The sequence below is a fragment of the Rhizophagus irregularis genome, chromosome 11, assembly GCF_026210795.1.
Source record: "Rhizophagus irregularis chromosome 11, complete sequence".
Lineage (NCBI taxonomy): Eukaryota > Fungi > Glomeromycota > Glomeromycetes > Glomerales > Glomeraceae > Rhizophagus > Rhizophagus irregularis.
In genome coordinates, this window is record NC_089439.1 from 2,369,866 (window position 1) to 2,387,481 (window position 17,616).

At 26.1% G+C, this 17,616-nt stretch overlaps 4 protein-coding genes across 4 annotated transcripts; 2 read left to right on the forward strand and 2 right to left on the reverse strand.

The window, feature by feature from the left end:
- Positions 1–3,145: 3,145 nt before the first annotated feature.
- Positions 3,146–3,424, reverse strand: OCT59_003013 (uncharacterized protein; the record flags this gene model as incomplete). Its single annotated transcript, XM_025334279.2, has 1 exon — positions 3,146–3,424. The coding sequence occupies one exon, from the start codon at positions 3,422–3,424 to the stop codon at positions 3,146–3,148; it is 279 nt and encodes a 92-aa protein (XP_025182881.1).
- A 2,317-nt stretch (positions 3,425–5,741) lies between these two features.
- Positions 5,742–6,020, forward strand: OCT59_003014 (uncharacterized protein; the record flags this gene model as incomplete). Its single annotated transcript, XM_025325085.2, has 1 exon — positions 5,742–6,020. The coding sequence occupies one exon, from the start codon at positions 5,742–5,744 to the stop codon at positions 6,018–6,020; it is 279 nt and encodes a 92-aa protein (XP_025182882.2).
- Positions 6,021–11,979: 5,959 nt separating this feature from the next.
- Positions 11,980–12,372, forward strand: OCT59_003015 (uncharacterized protein; the record flags this gene model as incomplete). Its single annotated transcript, XM_066145336.1, has 2 exons — positions 11,980–12,141; positions 12,220–12,372. 2 exons carry the CDS (start codon positions 11,980–11,982, stop codon positions 12,370–12,372), a joined length of 315 nt encoding a protein of 104 aa, XP_065996067.1.
- Positions 12,373–16,658: 4,286 nt separating this feature from the next.
- On the reverse strand, positions 16,659–17,408 carry OCT59_003016 (uncharacterized protein; the record flags this gene model as incomplete). The annotated part of the gene is made up of 4 exons (XM_066145338.1): positions 16,659–16,690; positions 16,777–16,814; positions 17,120–17,212; positions 17,296–17,408. 4 exons carry the CDS (start codon positions 17,406–17,408, stop codon positions 16,659–16,661), a joined length of 276 nt encoding a protein of 91 aa, XP_065996068.1.
- Between the last annotated feature and the right edge of the window lie 208 nt (positions 17,409–17,616).

Sequence of the window (17,616 nt, forward strand, 5' to 3'; positions counted from 1 at the left end):
GAACCCAATATAGTGAGCTCTCTGTTCAGGCGATTTTGGGTCGTTATATTGAATACTCGATAAATCAAATATTTTTATTATATTAAAAAGTATAAAAATTCGATATATCTAAATGAAATTGAGACTCATAGATATCAGGTGATTGCTGCGCTGAATAGTGCCAGCAGAGACTAAGTTAATTCTGGCTGGAATATCGGTCAAATAAGTAATGATTGACCAATATGTAATATCGCGAAATTTATAATAGTGATTAATTATAAATGGTTTTGGTTTAAGAAAAAAGTTCGTTATGGGTTTATTCCGAATCATTATATCGAGTTATGACTGTATTTTTTATTTATGGTAAGACCGTAAGAGTCATTTCAAAATAACCTTTTGTGTAACCTTTGTAAAGTTTAAAATTATGCATCGTGGCATCGTCTTTATTATATAAACAACTAAAAAAAAAGAGATTTCCCGATAAATGATCGAAAAGGAAATTTTGTATAATCCATTAGAATTTAAAATTTTCTTGTGGATTTCAAGTAACCCGACGACTTACTTTGTAAACATTAAGTGCATTTTGTCCCTTCCATGGTGAAACATAGTACCTGATTATACGGGTTTAATGATATAGGCGTGATACAGAATGAATATCTGGACAACACTTATTTGTTTGTTTATTACTAACAGAAATTATGGAAATTTTAAATCATAGTGTAGAGAAGGAGACTTCCTTTTTTATTCAATTTAATTGTTGTTTGCCATTTTTTTAACAATAAAAACCTTGCATCAATTAATATTAAATGTTGTGGAATACTTCACCCTTAAATTCACACTGAATTTAGCGTATAAATAAATTTATTATAGTAATAAATAAGGAAAAAATTTAATGATAAAAATAAAATTTTTTTTTATTCAAATAACTTAATTAGGGTTAACACTTACAAGGAAAAATTATTGATTGACTATTTATTGTTTCTAAAAATTAAAGGTTTTTCACTGATCCGTGGCAATTTATCGTAATAAATATCAATAGATAACTTTTAGTACATAAGTATTATTTATTTCATGGGGAGTTGGGAATAATAGAGTTTTTTTCCCGAAGGGAAAAAACCTTAACAGCTAATGTTCCCCTTCCCATGAAATAAATGGGTAATCCCCTGGAGCGTGTCACTCATTAAATATTAACTATTTTAAACTTAACTATTTTAAACTAAAATTAGTAATTTCCGGCTATCAATATGAGGACGGGAAATAAGTAAACGAAGATTCCCGGTCATTTATAAACTCAGCTAATCACGCGCAATTTTTAAAAATTAGTATGAAGGTGATCATGAGTGACACTTAGTGCGACAGGGGATTATATTATGTATTTATTAAACACTAACAGATAAAAGTAATTTTTACTTATAATCTTTAAAAGGTTAAATAAAATTTTGCGTCTAGTTCCGAACCTGTAATCCTCTAACAGTACTTATTTGTCTTTCAAGGAACTTTAATATCGTACTAAGTTCATTTTAAAATAACATATTTGAATATTATTTATAAATTATATAAATAACTGAAACGCTGAAACGCGTAAATATTTATTTCGGATTTTCAGGTAAAAATGGGAAATGGGTGGTACACCCGATATTGCATTACGAAACCATTACAAATAACTTTTTTACAATATTTTTACAAAATATAAAGCTCAAATTCATATATGAAAAATCGGTTTTTTCGATCTTTCTATGATCTATCCGCAATAATTAGCTTTAATATATAACAGTCGTTTTACAATATCATCAAAAATAATTAAAACAAAGAACTTCATATGTTCAAAGATTTAATTTAAGTAACATGAGAACTAGGAGGAAACCTCAAAAACTTTGTCCAGATTGTAAGGAAACGAACGACTGCATTAAGCTCTTATCTAATAAAGTTTATATGTGGAAAAAAAGAAGCTAAACGAATTTCTGTATTCAACGCAAAGTTCAATTTAAATAATGTACCTTGTGAATTGGAATATGATTTATCAAATTTCACGTTAGAAATTCTACAAAATTAGTAACTTTTGCGAGAACAAGTAAATATAATGATAAGGGATAGTTGTCAACCATCTGTTTTTTTCCGTCTTCTGACTTACAGAAGTTGAACATTCTTAATCCAAAATAGTTCTTAAGTATTTTGTAGCAGTGATAGCCAGATTCCATTTTATTTATTTATTTTTTTATAATGAAATAAAATACTCAGAATGATAGTGAACAGCAGTACCTATAATAAATTTATCTGTAATGATGTTAAAATTTTTCGTTTTGATTTTTATTCTCACAATCATTAAAAAATTTATTATAACACTGTATAAACTTTAAAAGCGTGTTTCTTTAGGTTTGTTATTTTAGAATGTTACAAAGTATTAAAAAAAAAGGTAATTTAACATTTTACATAATATTACTTCCTTTCCTTCAGTTATCATAAAATCCATAAAATCTACTTTCTCACGAAAGGGGTGGTCTGTGTGTATTAATTATAATGTATACTGTATGTTATTATTCACTTTATATAAAAAACGAATTATTAAAAGAGTAATTTTATTAATCTTATTCAGTTCATTAATTAAACTTCCTTAAAGAATACAGTAGAAAATCGTAAAAAACTTAAAAACAAGTTAAGAGATAAATTCGTCGTATAATTATTATTTATAAAGGTTACTGAATATAGATAGCGGTTGTTTAAGTTGTAGATGAATATTAGCTGAGTTTGAAAAATTGCGTTGTACCGTATAAAGTTCGCGTTTTACAAGAGTAAATTTTGCAATTTTACTAAAATGCTACAAGTTTGTATCGAAGGGATTATTAAATTAGGTTATCATTAAACAAAAAAAAAAAAAATCTTAAAAATCTCTAATCTAGGTTCATTGTATGACTCTCATATATAATTTGTATAAAAATACAATTTGATTAAACGAATATTTTAAAAAGTCTTATATAATACCATATAATAATTTATAAACCATAATAAAATATTTGAATAAAAATTTACAGACCACCATCTTAGTATAAAAATTATGTAAATTCTATTATAATGTTGTGTTTATGATGAAAAAAAAACAAATTTTCATAAAAATATTTTTCGAGATAGAAGCGCAGTTTCAAATTAAACTAAGTATGAAAAACATATTTTAACGAAACAATGAAGAGGTTGTTGAACATCCAGCAGGTAAAATTAAAGATTCGAAACTATTGTTATTATAAAAACTTGTTCCATTAAAGAAATCATTTTCAATGGAATTATTCGTAATTTGAGGTGTGTTTATTAGAGAAATTCGATCTATAGTACTAGAATTATTTATCAGTCGAATTTCTGCAACGCGATTTCGGTTTATATTGATATTATTTGTATTATTTGTTACATTAATAAATCGTGACGTTCCGCGTTGTCCATAATTTCTTGATGACATTGGAAGATGTTTTTTTGTGATGCTTGTACAAAAATCGATGAAAATTTTGCTGTATAAAATTAAAAATCTTTACCAAAGGAATTTTCGATGCTTTTATAAGAAAAAATCCTCAATATCTCTTTATTAAATTTCCAATTTGAGTTTGAATAAATTTTAATAATATAAAATTTTTCTTTGCCAACTTAGGAAGGTAAATTAATAACAATCGGCAATTTGTTATTATTCGATTAGGATTTGTTATCTTTGTTTCAAAATTCCTTTCCTCGAAAATCCATCTATTTTTAGATTTTATTATTGATAAATATGTAATTTTAATTTTAGTTATCTTTCAGTTTCGATTCTTGTGCTTTTTTTTTTTGAAAGAACTGCATTGCATTTAAATTTTGCAATCTTTATATAATTGGGTGCTCAGGATGGGTTTTTAATTATGTTTATGATTTTATGTTTATTTACTTGATGAAATCATTATTATCTTATTAAGCGTTTCATGATAATAATGACAGTAATTATATTAAACGTTTACGGAACATAAGATATTATATAATTATCCAATGGAAAAGGGAGAATAATATTATTTTTACTTGCTTATGGATTGGCTGAAAATAAGCCACGATTAAGCCACGATAGTGGGTTGACTTTTGTATCAGAGAATTCAGGTATGATGATTTTCTGTGGTGATTAAAGTTAATTATGTAAAATCCTGTGATTTGGCCAGAATTATGCAAGGTCGGCCAACATTACGATTCACAAATTCTAGCCAAACTTAATGTCGGCCAGCATTATGATGATTGCAAATCCTAAATCAGTCGAAAATTAAATAATCCTATTCTGTGATTTCTGTGAAATTCCGTGAAACACGGAAAATCATCGATGATTGTGTATATCAGTGCAAAAATAATAGTAATATTTCTATAATATTCTCTTATTTACTTTGCAACAAGTAATGCTTTGAAAATATAACGTGTCAATTTTTAACGAATGATATTTCGCCGTATCTAAATTAGCAAGATCATCTCAATCATATCAACAGAAAAAAACCGAATTAAATTTAGTAAAAAGGCGATAGTTATTCGTACCCATTTTTGTTATTTGTATCCAACATTATTTAATGACACGTGATATCGCTTGGCCAAATTTTCCTTAATTCTAGCCATGTGAGTACGAATAACAAAATTGGGTTATAAATAGCAATGGCCAATAAAAAAGAATTTTAAGAACTATGAATATCATACAACGAAAAAAAAGGAAATATTCCATTTAAACAAAGAAAATTAATTCGAGATCCGGAATTAAGCCCTATGATATATTTGTGCATAACAAATCAACAAATCAATTTTAATTATCCCAAAATCAGTATATCATTTTCTGTAAGGCGGCGTTATCTACAACAACAGTAAAATAACTAATCGGAATAATCAATCAATATTATCATTAAATTGAAATTGGAAAGATTTATACTTTAACCAACCATAAGTCCATAACTGAAATCTTTTAAACTGTTGTGTTCGATCCCAGGATTACTACTTATAGACTGCAATAAAATTCCAAAATATCAACTATATTTTTTATTTATTTATGGTAAGTAGGTTTTTAATAATTTTGATCTGCAACAATTTATGCATCGTCTTATTGTTGTTATATACAAACTACTAAAAAAATAAAAGGGATTTGCCAATAAATGATTAAAAAGGAAATTTTGTATAATACATTAGGAGTTTACTTGTGGATTTCAAGTAACCCGCTAAAACCCGACGACTTTGTTCCTTGCGAATTGGAATATGATTTATCAAATTTCACGTTAGAAAATTCTACAAAATCAGTAATAACAATAATATGATAATGATAAGTAAAGATTAAAGTGTATTGATATTGAGACTACTACTACAAGATCCGTGATGCAATATCGGGAGCACCTATCCCGTTCCGAAGTGGCACAATCTGACCAAATCAAATGGCTGAGATCGAAAACAGCAAAGTATTGCCTAAAGACCTATGCAATAAGTGCCGATATGGAACTCATTTTTTCCTGAAAATTCCGAATTCCAAATATATTTTTACGCGTGTTGCCAGAATTATTTGATAATTCAATTATTTATATAATTAATAAATAAATAATATTCAAATATGTTATTTTTAAAATGAACCTAGTAAAGGTTACTGTATATTTTAAGGTTCCTTGAAAGACAAATTAGTACCTTTTGAGGTTTAGTTTATAGTGAGGATTTTTCTTATAAAAGCTTGAAAATTTCCTTTGGTAAAGATTTTAAGTTTATACAGCAAAATTTTCATCGATTTTTGTACAAGCATCACAAAAAAAATGTCATCAAGAAATTATGGACAACATGGGACGTCACAATTTATTAATGTAGCAAATAATACAAATAATGTCAATATAAACCGAAACCGCGTTGCGCAAATTCGACCGATAAATAATTCTAGTACTATAGATCGAATCGCTCGAATAAACACACCTCAAATTACGAATAATTCCATTGAAAATGATTTCTTTAATGGAACAAATTTTTATGATAACAATAGTTTTGAATCTTTAATTTTACCTGCTGGATGTTCAGCAACCTCTTCATTGTTTCGTTAAAATATGTTTTTCATACTACGTTTCTATGTCGAAAAAAATATTTTTTATGAAAAATTTTTTTTATTTTCATCGAAAACACAACATTATAGTAGAGTTTACATGATTTTTGTAAGATGGTGGTTCGTAAATTTTTTATTCAAATATTTTATTATGATTTATAAAATTATTATATGGTATTGTTTAAGATTTTTTTAAAATATTCGTATTTTAGTATTTATGAGAGTACCTAGATTAGAGATTTTTAAGAATTTTTTTTTTTCGTTTAAATGATATAATACCTTCGATACAAACTCGTAGCATTTTAGTAAATTTAATGCAAAATTTACTCATGTAATGAATATTCCAATGCGAATTGGAATACGACCATCAAGTTTTACTTTAGAGTTATTACGGTACCAAGCAATTTTACAATCTCAGCTAGTAATATCTATTCATCTAGTACAACTTCCTTAACGATGATCAACCGCGTTATTTGCATTCAATAACCCTTAATTATAGAATTTATCTTTTAACTAATTTTTTACGATTTTCTACTGTATTCTTTAAGGTTAACTTGCTTTTTTTTTTAAAAAAAAAATAATAATAATTCAATATCGCAAAAAAAGAATAAATGCTTTTGCAGCTATTCTTTATATTTCACCTTAAGCACTTAAGCATTATTAGAAATATTGTTGTTTTAAAAATTATGTTTTTAATAAGGAAGTTTTAATTAATAAACCTGAATAAAATTCATAAAATTACTCTACAGTATTAAATCAGTTTAATAATCCGTATTTAATATATCAACCTTTTAAAGAGCTTTATAAAAAGAACTTGTTCATAAAATAAATAAAATGATTTTTTAGTTGTTTGTTTTTCTTTTTTTTTTTTAAGAAAAAAACAAAAAAATTTTTTAGATTTATATTTATAAAAAAAAATGCTTAAAGCTGCAGTCCTCGGAATTTTGATTTCCATATATACATATATAGTTACATAAAAATTGAAAATTTTATTTAAGGAATAACAATTCCGTGTAAATCCAACGGAGTTAGATGAGTAACATAAAATTCAAAATATAGACGGATTTCATTGTTTTGAACAGCCATTTATTTATTCATTGAAAAAGAAATTTTCCCTGAAAATGAAATAAAATAAAAAAAAATATGTTTATTCTGAAAGTTAAATGTTCAAGGATGATTGTATTAAAATAATTTTTCGGCGTACAATTTCAAATAATACTTTGAAATTTTTTCTTCAAATACTCTTTTTTTAATCCGTTAAAGTAATTCTAAGAAGTAAGAATTATTTTATTACCATATTAAAAATTTTCATAAATTTTTTTAAACAATAATAATAAATATATTGTATATATTTTACAATATATTTTAACGGAAAAATTATATAAGTGGCTGAGTATTTAATAAAACTAAACCAATGTTAGAAATTGAATGATTAAGAAAATGATCGGTTGTGAACTTGTGGCTCGTAATTAGTTTAAAAAGTCCCAAATAAAGAATTGAAATTTTGATCTTATGCAAATTAATTTAAATCGAGTTACACACGTTTTATAACACATGAAGAAAAAGGAAACTTATAAACATAAAAGATTCGTTTTAAAAACTATTATTAGTAAATTGTTTTATGACGAGATCATGATGACCAAATGTTTCATTGATGAGGATGCTTTTAATTAAACCAATTCGTTGTAAATAAGTTTAGAATCCAACTACTTTTTTTGTCAGGTTTTCTCAAACATTAATGTAATATTTAATGTACCCTTGAGTTATGGATATCAGAGATCGTGCAGAGATCATGACAAGTTAACAACTATTATCGTGCTCCGTATATTAAATATACAGTAATTGCCGATAATTTTGTTATTTTTAAAAAATCAAAGATAAACTATAATTTAAAAGTTATAATTAAGCTAAGTCCATACTATGGGTCACGCGATCGATAATATGATTGTTATTATGTTTTTCGAGTTTGCGTTGATAAATATCACAATTATTAACCAATTCTAGCATTCTGCTGATTGGATAGATTTTGACCACTACGTGACCAAATCTTTACCAATCATCTGCTATCATTGGTTAATAATTGTGATATTAATCATATTAATCGTTACAAAGCACAATAACTTATAATTATTTGATTGAATAATTATTCAGAAACAATTCCCACCACAAATATTTATAACCGTTAAATCAAATAAAATACTAACAGAATATTCAAAATATTGTTTATTTTGGCGGATGTAATATAAATGAAAAAGTTACTACATTTAATATCAATTAATAAAATTAATAAACTGGATATAATTAGCTCTAGAAATTTAGTTAATGTTTAAAACAATGCAAGCATCTAGTAGAAGGAAAAACAGATATTTGTAAGCAAATTTTATCTACCATTGGTTGGTAATCGACAAGGTATACCATGAGCCAATTCTACAAGAACGATAAATAAACCAACAGCTAGGTTACAATTGATGTGAACGACTTCATGCAGCAATTTTATATATTAATAGAAAAGAAAAAGGTGAATACTTAAAGTAAATGGTTCAAAGTCGCAGTTAAATGCTATACATACATACATATATATATATATGCCAGATAGTAAGGAGTTTTATCCAAGAACCCTATCCAACGAAACCTTTATCAATACCAATATTTAATGAAGCTGCAATTGTTTACTATTATTATCATGTGCACGAAAATCCAGGTATTAAATAATACTAAAAATTCAGATTCACCTCCAGTAGATGTATTTGAACTTGTAACTAACGATATACAGTATCTTTAAGTAATCTTCAGCATTATTTACACGTCTATCGACAAAAAAATCACAATTATTAATTCTGAATCAGTTCCCTACTTACTAAATACTGACAATTCTACTGATTGCTATACCAAAGGAATAAAACTTCGGAGCAATATTTTAAGAATTATTAATATTATTACAATAAACAAAGAAATATGTTTCAAGATATTCGAAATTAGAGCGTGGCTTCAAATCAAGTAGTAATCAAAGTCTAATAACACTTAAGTATCAAGTGTATCAAAGTGTATCAAGAGTATCAAGTGTATCAATAGTAAATATTATAAAAGAAAAAATTCTGAAATTTACAGGAATACTCATTGAATTTTTAATGGTTTATAATTAGGCGAGTAATAAACATTTTGACAAATTTTTTGCAAAAGTATGGATTGGAGTTCGTCAAATTTAGAATCAAGTTCGTGCAATTTCTAGTAAAATTACGCTTATCCCAATCGTTCGCCCAGAATATAACTATTACATAGTAGTAGTATTTCTGTTTGCTCGTTTTTACATCTGATATAAAATTTATTATTAATTCGTAATCCGTCTAAAAAGTGGAGAATTTAATTAATAAAATTCGGGGAAAGTATAAAATTATAAAACAGAACTTTACATGAATTTTCTTTACCAAAAGTTGGTTTAACACCAATTTCTATATTAGTATACTTTGTATAATGTCATTTAATGATGCATACACGAAAGTTTATATGTTACACAGAAATTGCGATTGTTACACATGAATCTGTGAGAGTCGTACAAAAACTTTACCACATATAAAACATTTTTTTATTTCTTTTAGAAAAGGCACCAAACTTCAAGCAAATATAGCCAACTTAATGTATTCATATATATTTAGTTTTAAATTTGAAATTATATTTAAGAAATACATACTTGTCTATAAAGAATAAAATAACAAAGTTGCCCCGATTTTTAATAGTTTTAAAATTCTCTACGGATCACGAATTAATAATAAAATAATTGTAGTAAAATAGTAAACTTAGAATTTGTACTTTGTGCTGATTGTGCAACAAGTAATATATATGCTTTGAAATTATAACGTGTCAATTTTCAACGAATGGTATTTCGCCGTATCTAAATTAGCAAGATCATCAAACAATCATATGAAAGGGTGTCAAAGAATGTTTCAGAAAAAAAAAGTGACTCATCTTGACTATATATATTTGTCGTAATCTTTGCCACGGCTAAAATCGGGCTAAGAGTTGTGGCGTCACATATTTTGGCTCGGAATTAAATTTAATATCATACAAAAAAAAAAAAAAAAAAAAAAAATTTTTTCTTTAGAAATATTCTATTTATTTAAATGTTAAACAAAGAAAATTAGCCCTAAATCTATATTTGTGCATAAACAAATCAACAAATCAATTAATTTAATTATCCTAATCAGTATATCATTTTTTTTTTGTAAACAATAATAAATACGCGCGTAAATGTGATGTACTGTGTACTGTATACAGTAAATCAGTGAATTATTGAATTTGAGCGTTTTAGTTAATTATAGCGTTATCTAAAATAACTAATCGTAACAATCAATTACTAGCCTTTTATGAAACAAAGAAACACGCTTAATCAATGTTTTGAAATTGGAAAGAGAACAAAGAAAAGGACAATATATTTGTAAACAGCTAAGGATTATGAGAGTATATATAAATCAAAACATTTGGATCACAAGATAGTCAAAAATTACTCATGAATATCATGATCATTAAGTGGGCTAAACTCCGTAAATCTTTACCCACCCCCTGATGATAAACTGGATAAAATGGATAAACTGGTAAAAAAAAATGCCTGCTGTGCCGAATGAACCTTCCGAAACTTTTAAGGCTCACAAGGATTACTACTTATAGACTGCAATAAAAATTCAAAAAATTCAACAATATTTTTTTATTTGTTTATGGTAAGTCATTCCAAATAACCTTTTTGTGCGACTTTCGTAAGATTTTTAATTTTTGATCTGCAACAAATTATGCATCGTTATTACAAAATACTAAAAAAATAAAAGAGATTCGCCAATGAATGATTAAAAAGGAAATTTTGTATAATACATTAGGAATTTTCTTGTGGATTTCAAGTAACCCGCTAAAACCCGACGATTTTGTGAACATTAAATGCATTATTTTGTCCCTTCCATGGAGAACCATGACACGATTGAAGAATGAATAATCTGGGGGATTAAGGTTTTGACACGTAAAATTCCTTATTATAATCAATTTATCAATTCGTATGTAAAATCAATTAACAACACTTATTTGTTTGTTTATTACTAACAGAAAACTATGGGGAATAAAAGAAGGAGATTTCCTATTTAATTTCAATTTAATTTTGTTTACCATTTCTGTAGCGATAAAAAACTTTGCATCAATGCTGTGGAATATTTCACTCTTAAATGTATGCTAGTTTTAACGTATAAATAAAGAAATTATATATAAATAAGGAAAATTTTAATGATAAAAATGAATTTTTTTTTTATTCAAATAACTTAATTAGGGTTAACACTTATATAATACGGAAAAATTAATGATTGACTATTTATTATCTCCTTGATCCGTGGGAAATTTATGGTAATAAATATCAATAGATAACTGAATAACGGTATATATCAGTACCATAAATTATGTATTTATTAAATACTACCAGATAAAAACTTGTGATCTTTAAAAGGTTAAAATATGACCTATTAAAAACTAAATTTTTTGAATCTAGATTTCGAACCTGTAATCCACAAATGGTATTATTAGTACTTATTTGTCTTTCAAGGAACTTAAATATACAGTAACCTTTACTAGGTTCATTTTAAAAAATAACATAATTTGAATATTATTTTATTATAAATTATATAAATAATTGAATAATCAAATAATTCTGCCAACCACGCGTAAAATATATTTGGAATTCGGAATTTTCAGGAAAAAATGAGTTCCATTTCGGGACGGGGTAACCCGATAATGCATTATAATTCTCATTACAAATATAATTTTCATAATCATTGTGAATATATTGTCTATCAATAAATTCAACTTTATATAAAGATGGGATGAATTTTCTAGCCCTCAAAATTTACGTATGAAAAAATCGATCTTTTGGATCGTACCTATGATTATATCTTTTCACAATAATAAGCTTTAACATAACAATCTGTTTTACAATGTCATCAAAAAATAATTACGAACAAAGAACTTCATATGTTCAAAGGTTTAATTTAAGTAACATGAGTAACATGAGAACTAGGAGGAAACCTCAAAAACTTTGTCCAGACTGTAAGGAAACGAACGACTGCGTTAAGCTCTTATCCAATAAAGTAAATAAGGTAGAAGAAATCGTCAGCGATTTTTATAAAAATCTTCAAAAAAAAGAAGCTAAGCGAACTTCTGTATTTAACGCAAAGTTCATTTTGAATAATGTACCTTGCGAACTAGAATATGATTTATCAAAGTTCACGTTAGAAAATTTACAAAAGTTAGTGAATTTTGCGATACCAAATCACAACAACAATAATAATAATAATGATAAGGATAATAATAATCCATCATCTGTTTAACAAATAAAATATATATTTTATTTATATAATATATGTCAAATATATCAGCAGAAAATGATAAATATAAATAAATAAAATCCCTTAAAAATTCATAGTTTGGATTTTTATGCCTTCTGATTTATAGAAGCTTCAGAATTTCTATTAATCCAAAAATAGTTCCTCACAAAAAAAAACAAATGTATAAAATTGGTTTTATTTAATGTAACAAATAATTGTTTAAAATGCACCAATTTCGCATTAATAAATTCGACATCAATAATACATAAAATAATAATTATAAATATGTTTTACAAATTTATACATTTGGTGTTTGGTTACTATTTCTGGATTATTTCGAATTTATTATTATTTCATTGATACATTGATTACATAAACAAAAACAATACAAAAATTGGGTTCATTTTCATTTTCAATGTTACCGAAATGGATTTCCAAAAAAAGAAATGATTTATTGTTAATAATGTATTATTATAATGAGATATTCTGTTTAAGGTGATTCATTTTAATTTCCATTTATTTAAAATTGATTCATTAATTGTAGAAAACATAAAAATGGTTCTTTCCTACCAACATATATATATATATATTAATTATAAATACTAAATTTCTTATTTCCCAATTTTAATGTTAGTATCGTCTTAAGGTTTTCTACATTATTATTAAATTATCGAAACTATTATTATTAATATTATTACACTGCATAAAAAATTTGTATATCGTGGGAAACTCTAAAACAAATTATATAGAATATTCGAATCTAGAACAACCCCAGGTAAAAAAATAAAAATTTGTTTGAAATATGCAAAATTCTCAACCTAATACTCATTTAGTATAAATTGAGATTGGTAGGTCAGCTGATTCGAATGTTCGATGATTCTATTTACATTATACTAGCTTCAAGAAGAAAATTATGTAAAAATGCTAACATCATTATAACCCCAACATTAGTTGTATCATATGTAAGGGCTCAATAATTGAATGAATACCAATTAAATCTACTTTTTTACTGGGGGCGACACTTAAATTAATAGCAAATAATAAAACTTTAGAAGGTCATATCAATTAAATGAAATTTAACCAATCAATGGCATTCCGTATTATGTATAAGTAAGCTAGAATTTTAATAATGCTCGTTACTGCATTTAATGAAAAATGCTAATTGCAACATAAATTCAAAGATTACACCATCATTTATCAACATTAATGGTTGAAAATGAATTTTTTTTTCTTTACTTCTAGAAAGTTTCATATGTATAAATGACCAATCTGAACTTTGTACAGACAATTTCACTTACTTTTAGCCCATACTATCAGAACTCTATATAGTCGGTCATTATAATATCACTATGTTGGGGTTTTTTACGCCAAATATTTAGGTAACATATTTTTAACCAATCATTTACCTTCCGCAGGTAAAAAAAAAAAATTTAACAATGCACTGTTGCCCAAGCTTCCCCATTAGGAATGTTTCTATCTACAATATCTAGCCAAATAAATCATTTATTACGCTCGATTTTGTCTCATACTCACGTGCATTCTTACACGAAGAACAAGTAATAGAACAAGTTGAAAAATCCGTTTTTTTTATACTTGGTAATATATTACATGTATAAAAAAAAATTCTCATCGGCATGACCAACATATTTATAATATCTAGTGTTTTTGATTGCAGATCAATGATCAGATTTGCTAACTATAAGTGTTCAAGTTCTCGCGTTATTATAAGCCAAAATTAGTAATAAGGAGGCAGTAGTTTCAACCGGCTATTGATTAATTAGTTATATCTAACAGCAGTATTAGATTACATTCGGTAAATAGATATTAAGCATAAATTAAAAAATCAATTGTTTCTAGTTTTCGGTTCAAAGCTTACATTAAAATTAAATCGATCTTTTGTTCATAGAAAATTGAATGAAGAAAAGCTTGAAATTTTTTTATATAAAGCGCTGGCAAAATCGTTGGTTAAAAATCTATGGATAATTCAAAAAAAAAATTCAAAAAAAAAAAAAAATAATGAAAATCACTCCTTTAACTAATTCTTTATTGATGACTCGCGCGTTATTAAGTATTTAGTGCGTTTGACATCATCATCTTTCTAAAAGAAACACAAAAGGCGCAGAAAATAAAAATATTTAAAATATTTTGAAAACTTCCGAGTTCCGAGTAAAACATTTTAATCCTTGGAAATGAAGTAAATTACGAAAAAAAACAAAAAAAAAAAAAATTTTTTCAAAGTGTTTAATTGGGAAGAAAAAAATTTTTTTTCCACAAACTTTTTACTATTAAAGTCATTTTTTTATTAGAAAAGATAATATTACGATTTTGCGTCGTAACAATTATTTATTTTTATAAATCTTCTAAATAATAAATTTTGACAGATAATGTTAATGTCATTTATTTTCCATTTTATTTTAATTTATTATTCCTCCTTAAAAAAGCTTTGAAGTTCCTCCTAGTTCTCTTGTTATTATTTTATTACTAAGTATCTTTCATTTGATGACATTGAAAATTTTACCTATAAGAATTTTTTTTATATATATTTTATGATTAGGTTAACTAAATTATTTATGTTTTTAAGATTTTGTGAAAAATTTTTTTTAATAAAGTTTATATAATCATCTAACATGATACGAGTTTAACCATTAAATATTATGATCATCCATTCTCAGTTGAATTTTATGCACGAGCCATGCATAAGCTGATGATTGATTTTACAAGATCTTTTGTCCTCTGGGAAAATCTTTGTCGAATCTTTTTGTGAATATTCATTTAGTTGCTAGAAATAGCTCCTTTTTTATAAAAAAAAATGGATATATTAAAATAATTAAAATATTAAATTCCCTTTTATTGATTCGAATCTTTGCTTCGCTTTTTTTTTCATTATACTAGAATTTTTTAGTATACGCTATGATACTTATTGATAAGGCAAGAAGACTGGTAGAAGTTTGTTAAACATATGAAATTAGGTACAACTCATTTCTAATTGGTTGAAATATTGGATACTTTTTAACTAACAAAGGAGAAAATCAATGGAAAAAAATATTTTCACTAATATCGCTGTTATTTACGACATTTTTTAAAAAATTAGTAAATTAGTAGGGTTGTTTTACACTTTACGGGTGGCCTAATATTATACTGGCTTGCATAATAAAAATATAATTTCGCGTCTAGAATTTTTCACGAAGAGAAAATTTTTTTTCCTAACAAGTTATTGTTTATATCTATACTTTGTATAATTATGAAATTCATTAAATTGAGAAAACAATATTAATTGCAAACAGCCTTTTCTAACAAATGTACATAAAAAATCTGTATAATAAATACGCAGTGATAATTAATAGTGTCATGTTAAATTGTCGTTAGCACGGTCACGTGTTGATGTTGATTGGCTATAATTCACGTGCTTGTATCTAAAAATTCAATGTTAATTTTTGGCCCGAATTATGATTTACTCGATTAAAGTTCACTACTTCATACAAAATGAAATATTCAATCGTTTTTATTAATGAAAACAAAAAGATCGCAAATCTATCTAGTACATACACCCAAAAAATATAATTAACCGATATTTAAGTTTTATTTTTAATGCAACCTTTACTAGACATGTACAAGTCATTTAAAGGATTGAATAATAATAAAATAAAGAAAGTAAATTAAAAATAAAAACTTTTTTTCTTTAAAGTAAATAATGAATATAATTACATGTATTAAATGTTTCTTTTTTTTTATGCTTTAAGGTCCGATTTATAATTAATTTAAATCTAGAAAATTTGATTATTCCCCTTCTTTACAAATTTTAAATGCAAGTTTTCTGATAAAAAAATATTCGTCGATTTTTGTTCAATTTTTTTAAATCAGTTGGACTTCTTACTTCAGTTATTGAAGTAAATATTGATTATATTTAAAATATATTATCAGAATGGGATTTAGACTAACAAATAGGTAATAATAGGATTGAATACGTTGTGGAATTTACGAAAGAAAGTGAGCTATTTATTTTTTTGCGCAAAAAAGCATAAGTGGAGTACATAGTGTTTCTGAAACATCAATAAATAACTAGCAATAAGTTAAACCCTATTTGTTAAAACACACTAAGCACCTTGAATCCATCCTGTCTCTCCGTACAAAGCCCAGAGACTGCACGGGATCGTACAAAAGACTTTGCTTTTTTATTCTACTAAAACCTAATACATTCCACCCTCATGGACATTATAGTGAGAAATTCACTATACTGAAGATAATTTCTATTATATATATAAAAAAATCTGTACTTGAATTTTTCTTCATTATAGCAAGTTATTCACTGTATAAAAGTTCGCTATAGAGAGGGTATAACAAAAATGTTAGTTAAAAAAATATATATAACTTTTTACAAAATAGAAAAAAAAGAAAGAAAAAAATTACTTATAACTATGAATGGAGTGACAAGCGTTCCTATAAACCTACTTAGTAAAAGTGAATATATAAGAATTTGATTCTGCTAATTGGTGATGATTACTGGTAAGGTGTAAAGAACTAAATTATTAATTCATAAAAATTCGAAATAATATGAAAGAAAGCAAAATTTTATCATTTCTCATTTCTGGGGTAAATTCTCAATAATATTTCTTTTAAGGAATAGTTAAAAGTATTAATTGTTTGGCTCATAAATAATTCGCTAAAATTAGCAGGTATATCCTTTTCTTTTGGGGTTAACCTAGGCTAAATTTCCAATAAAAATAACCTCTTTACTGATAGTAAAATTTACCCTTCTAGTATGCCTTGTACATTATTGGAGAAGATACCAGTGTGGCAATACCGCAATAGCCATATACGATATAGAAGCGTAAGCAATAATACTCTTAAGATTAATTTGACGCAGGGGTACTTAGAGGCATAAATAATACTAATCGTACACAAGGTGTATATTTAAAACCATCTTACATATTAATAAAATTTGTGTTTGATTTGGTGTAGATTATTATACGACCAATGAAATGAACCTTTTCGTTTGTAATCTTCTTTATATTTTCATATGATACATTGAAATCGCCCATGATTATTGTGTGGTAGTCTTTGTTACGAGCGAATTCCAATAAGTTGACCAAAGGAGTATAATAAGAAGAGGCCTCAGGGAAAAGAGGAACATGAAATTTTTAGGTAGATCGGTCCACACATTCTCATATATCCTACGTGGATCCACGTAGAATTTTGTGGATCTACGCCGAAAATTCGATCGTTACCGGGTATTCGGAAAATATTGGA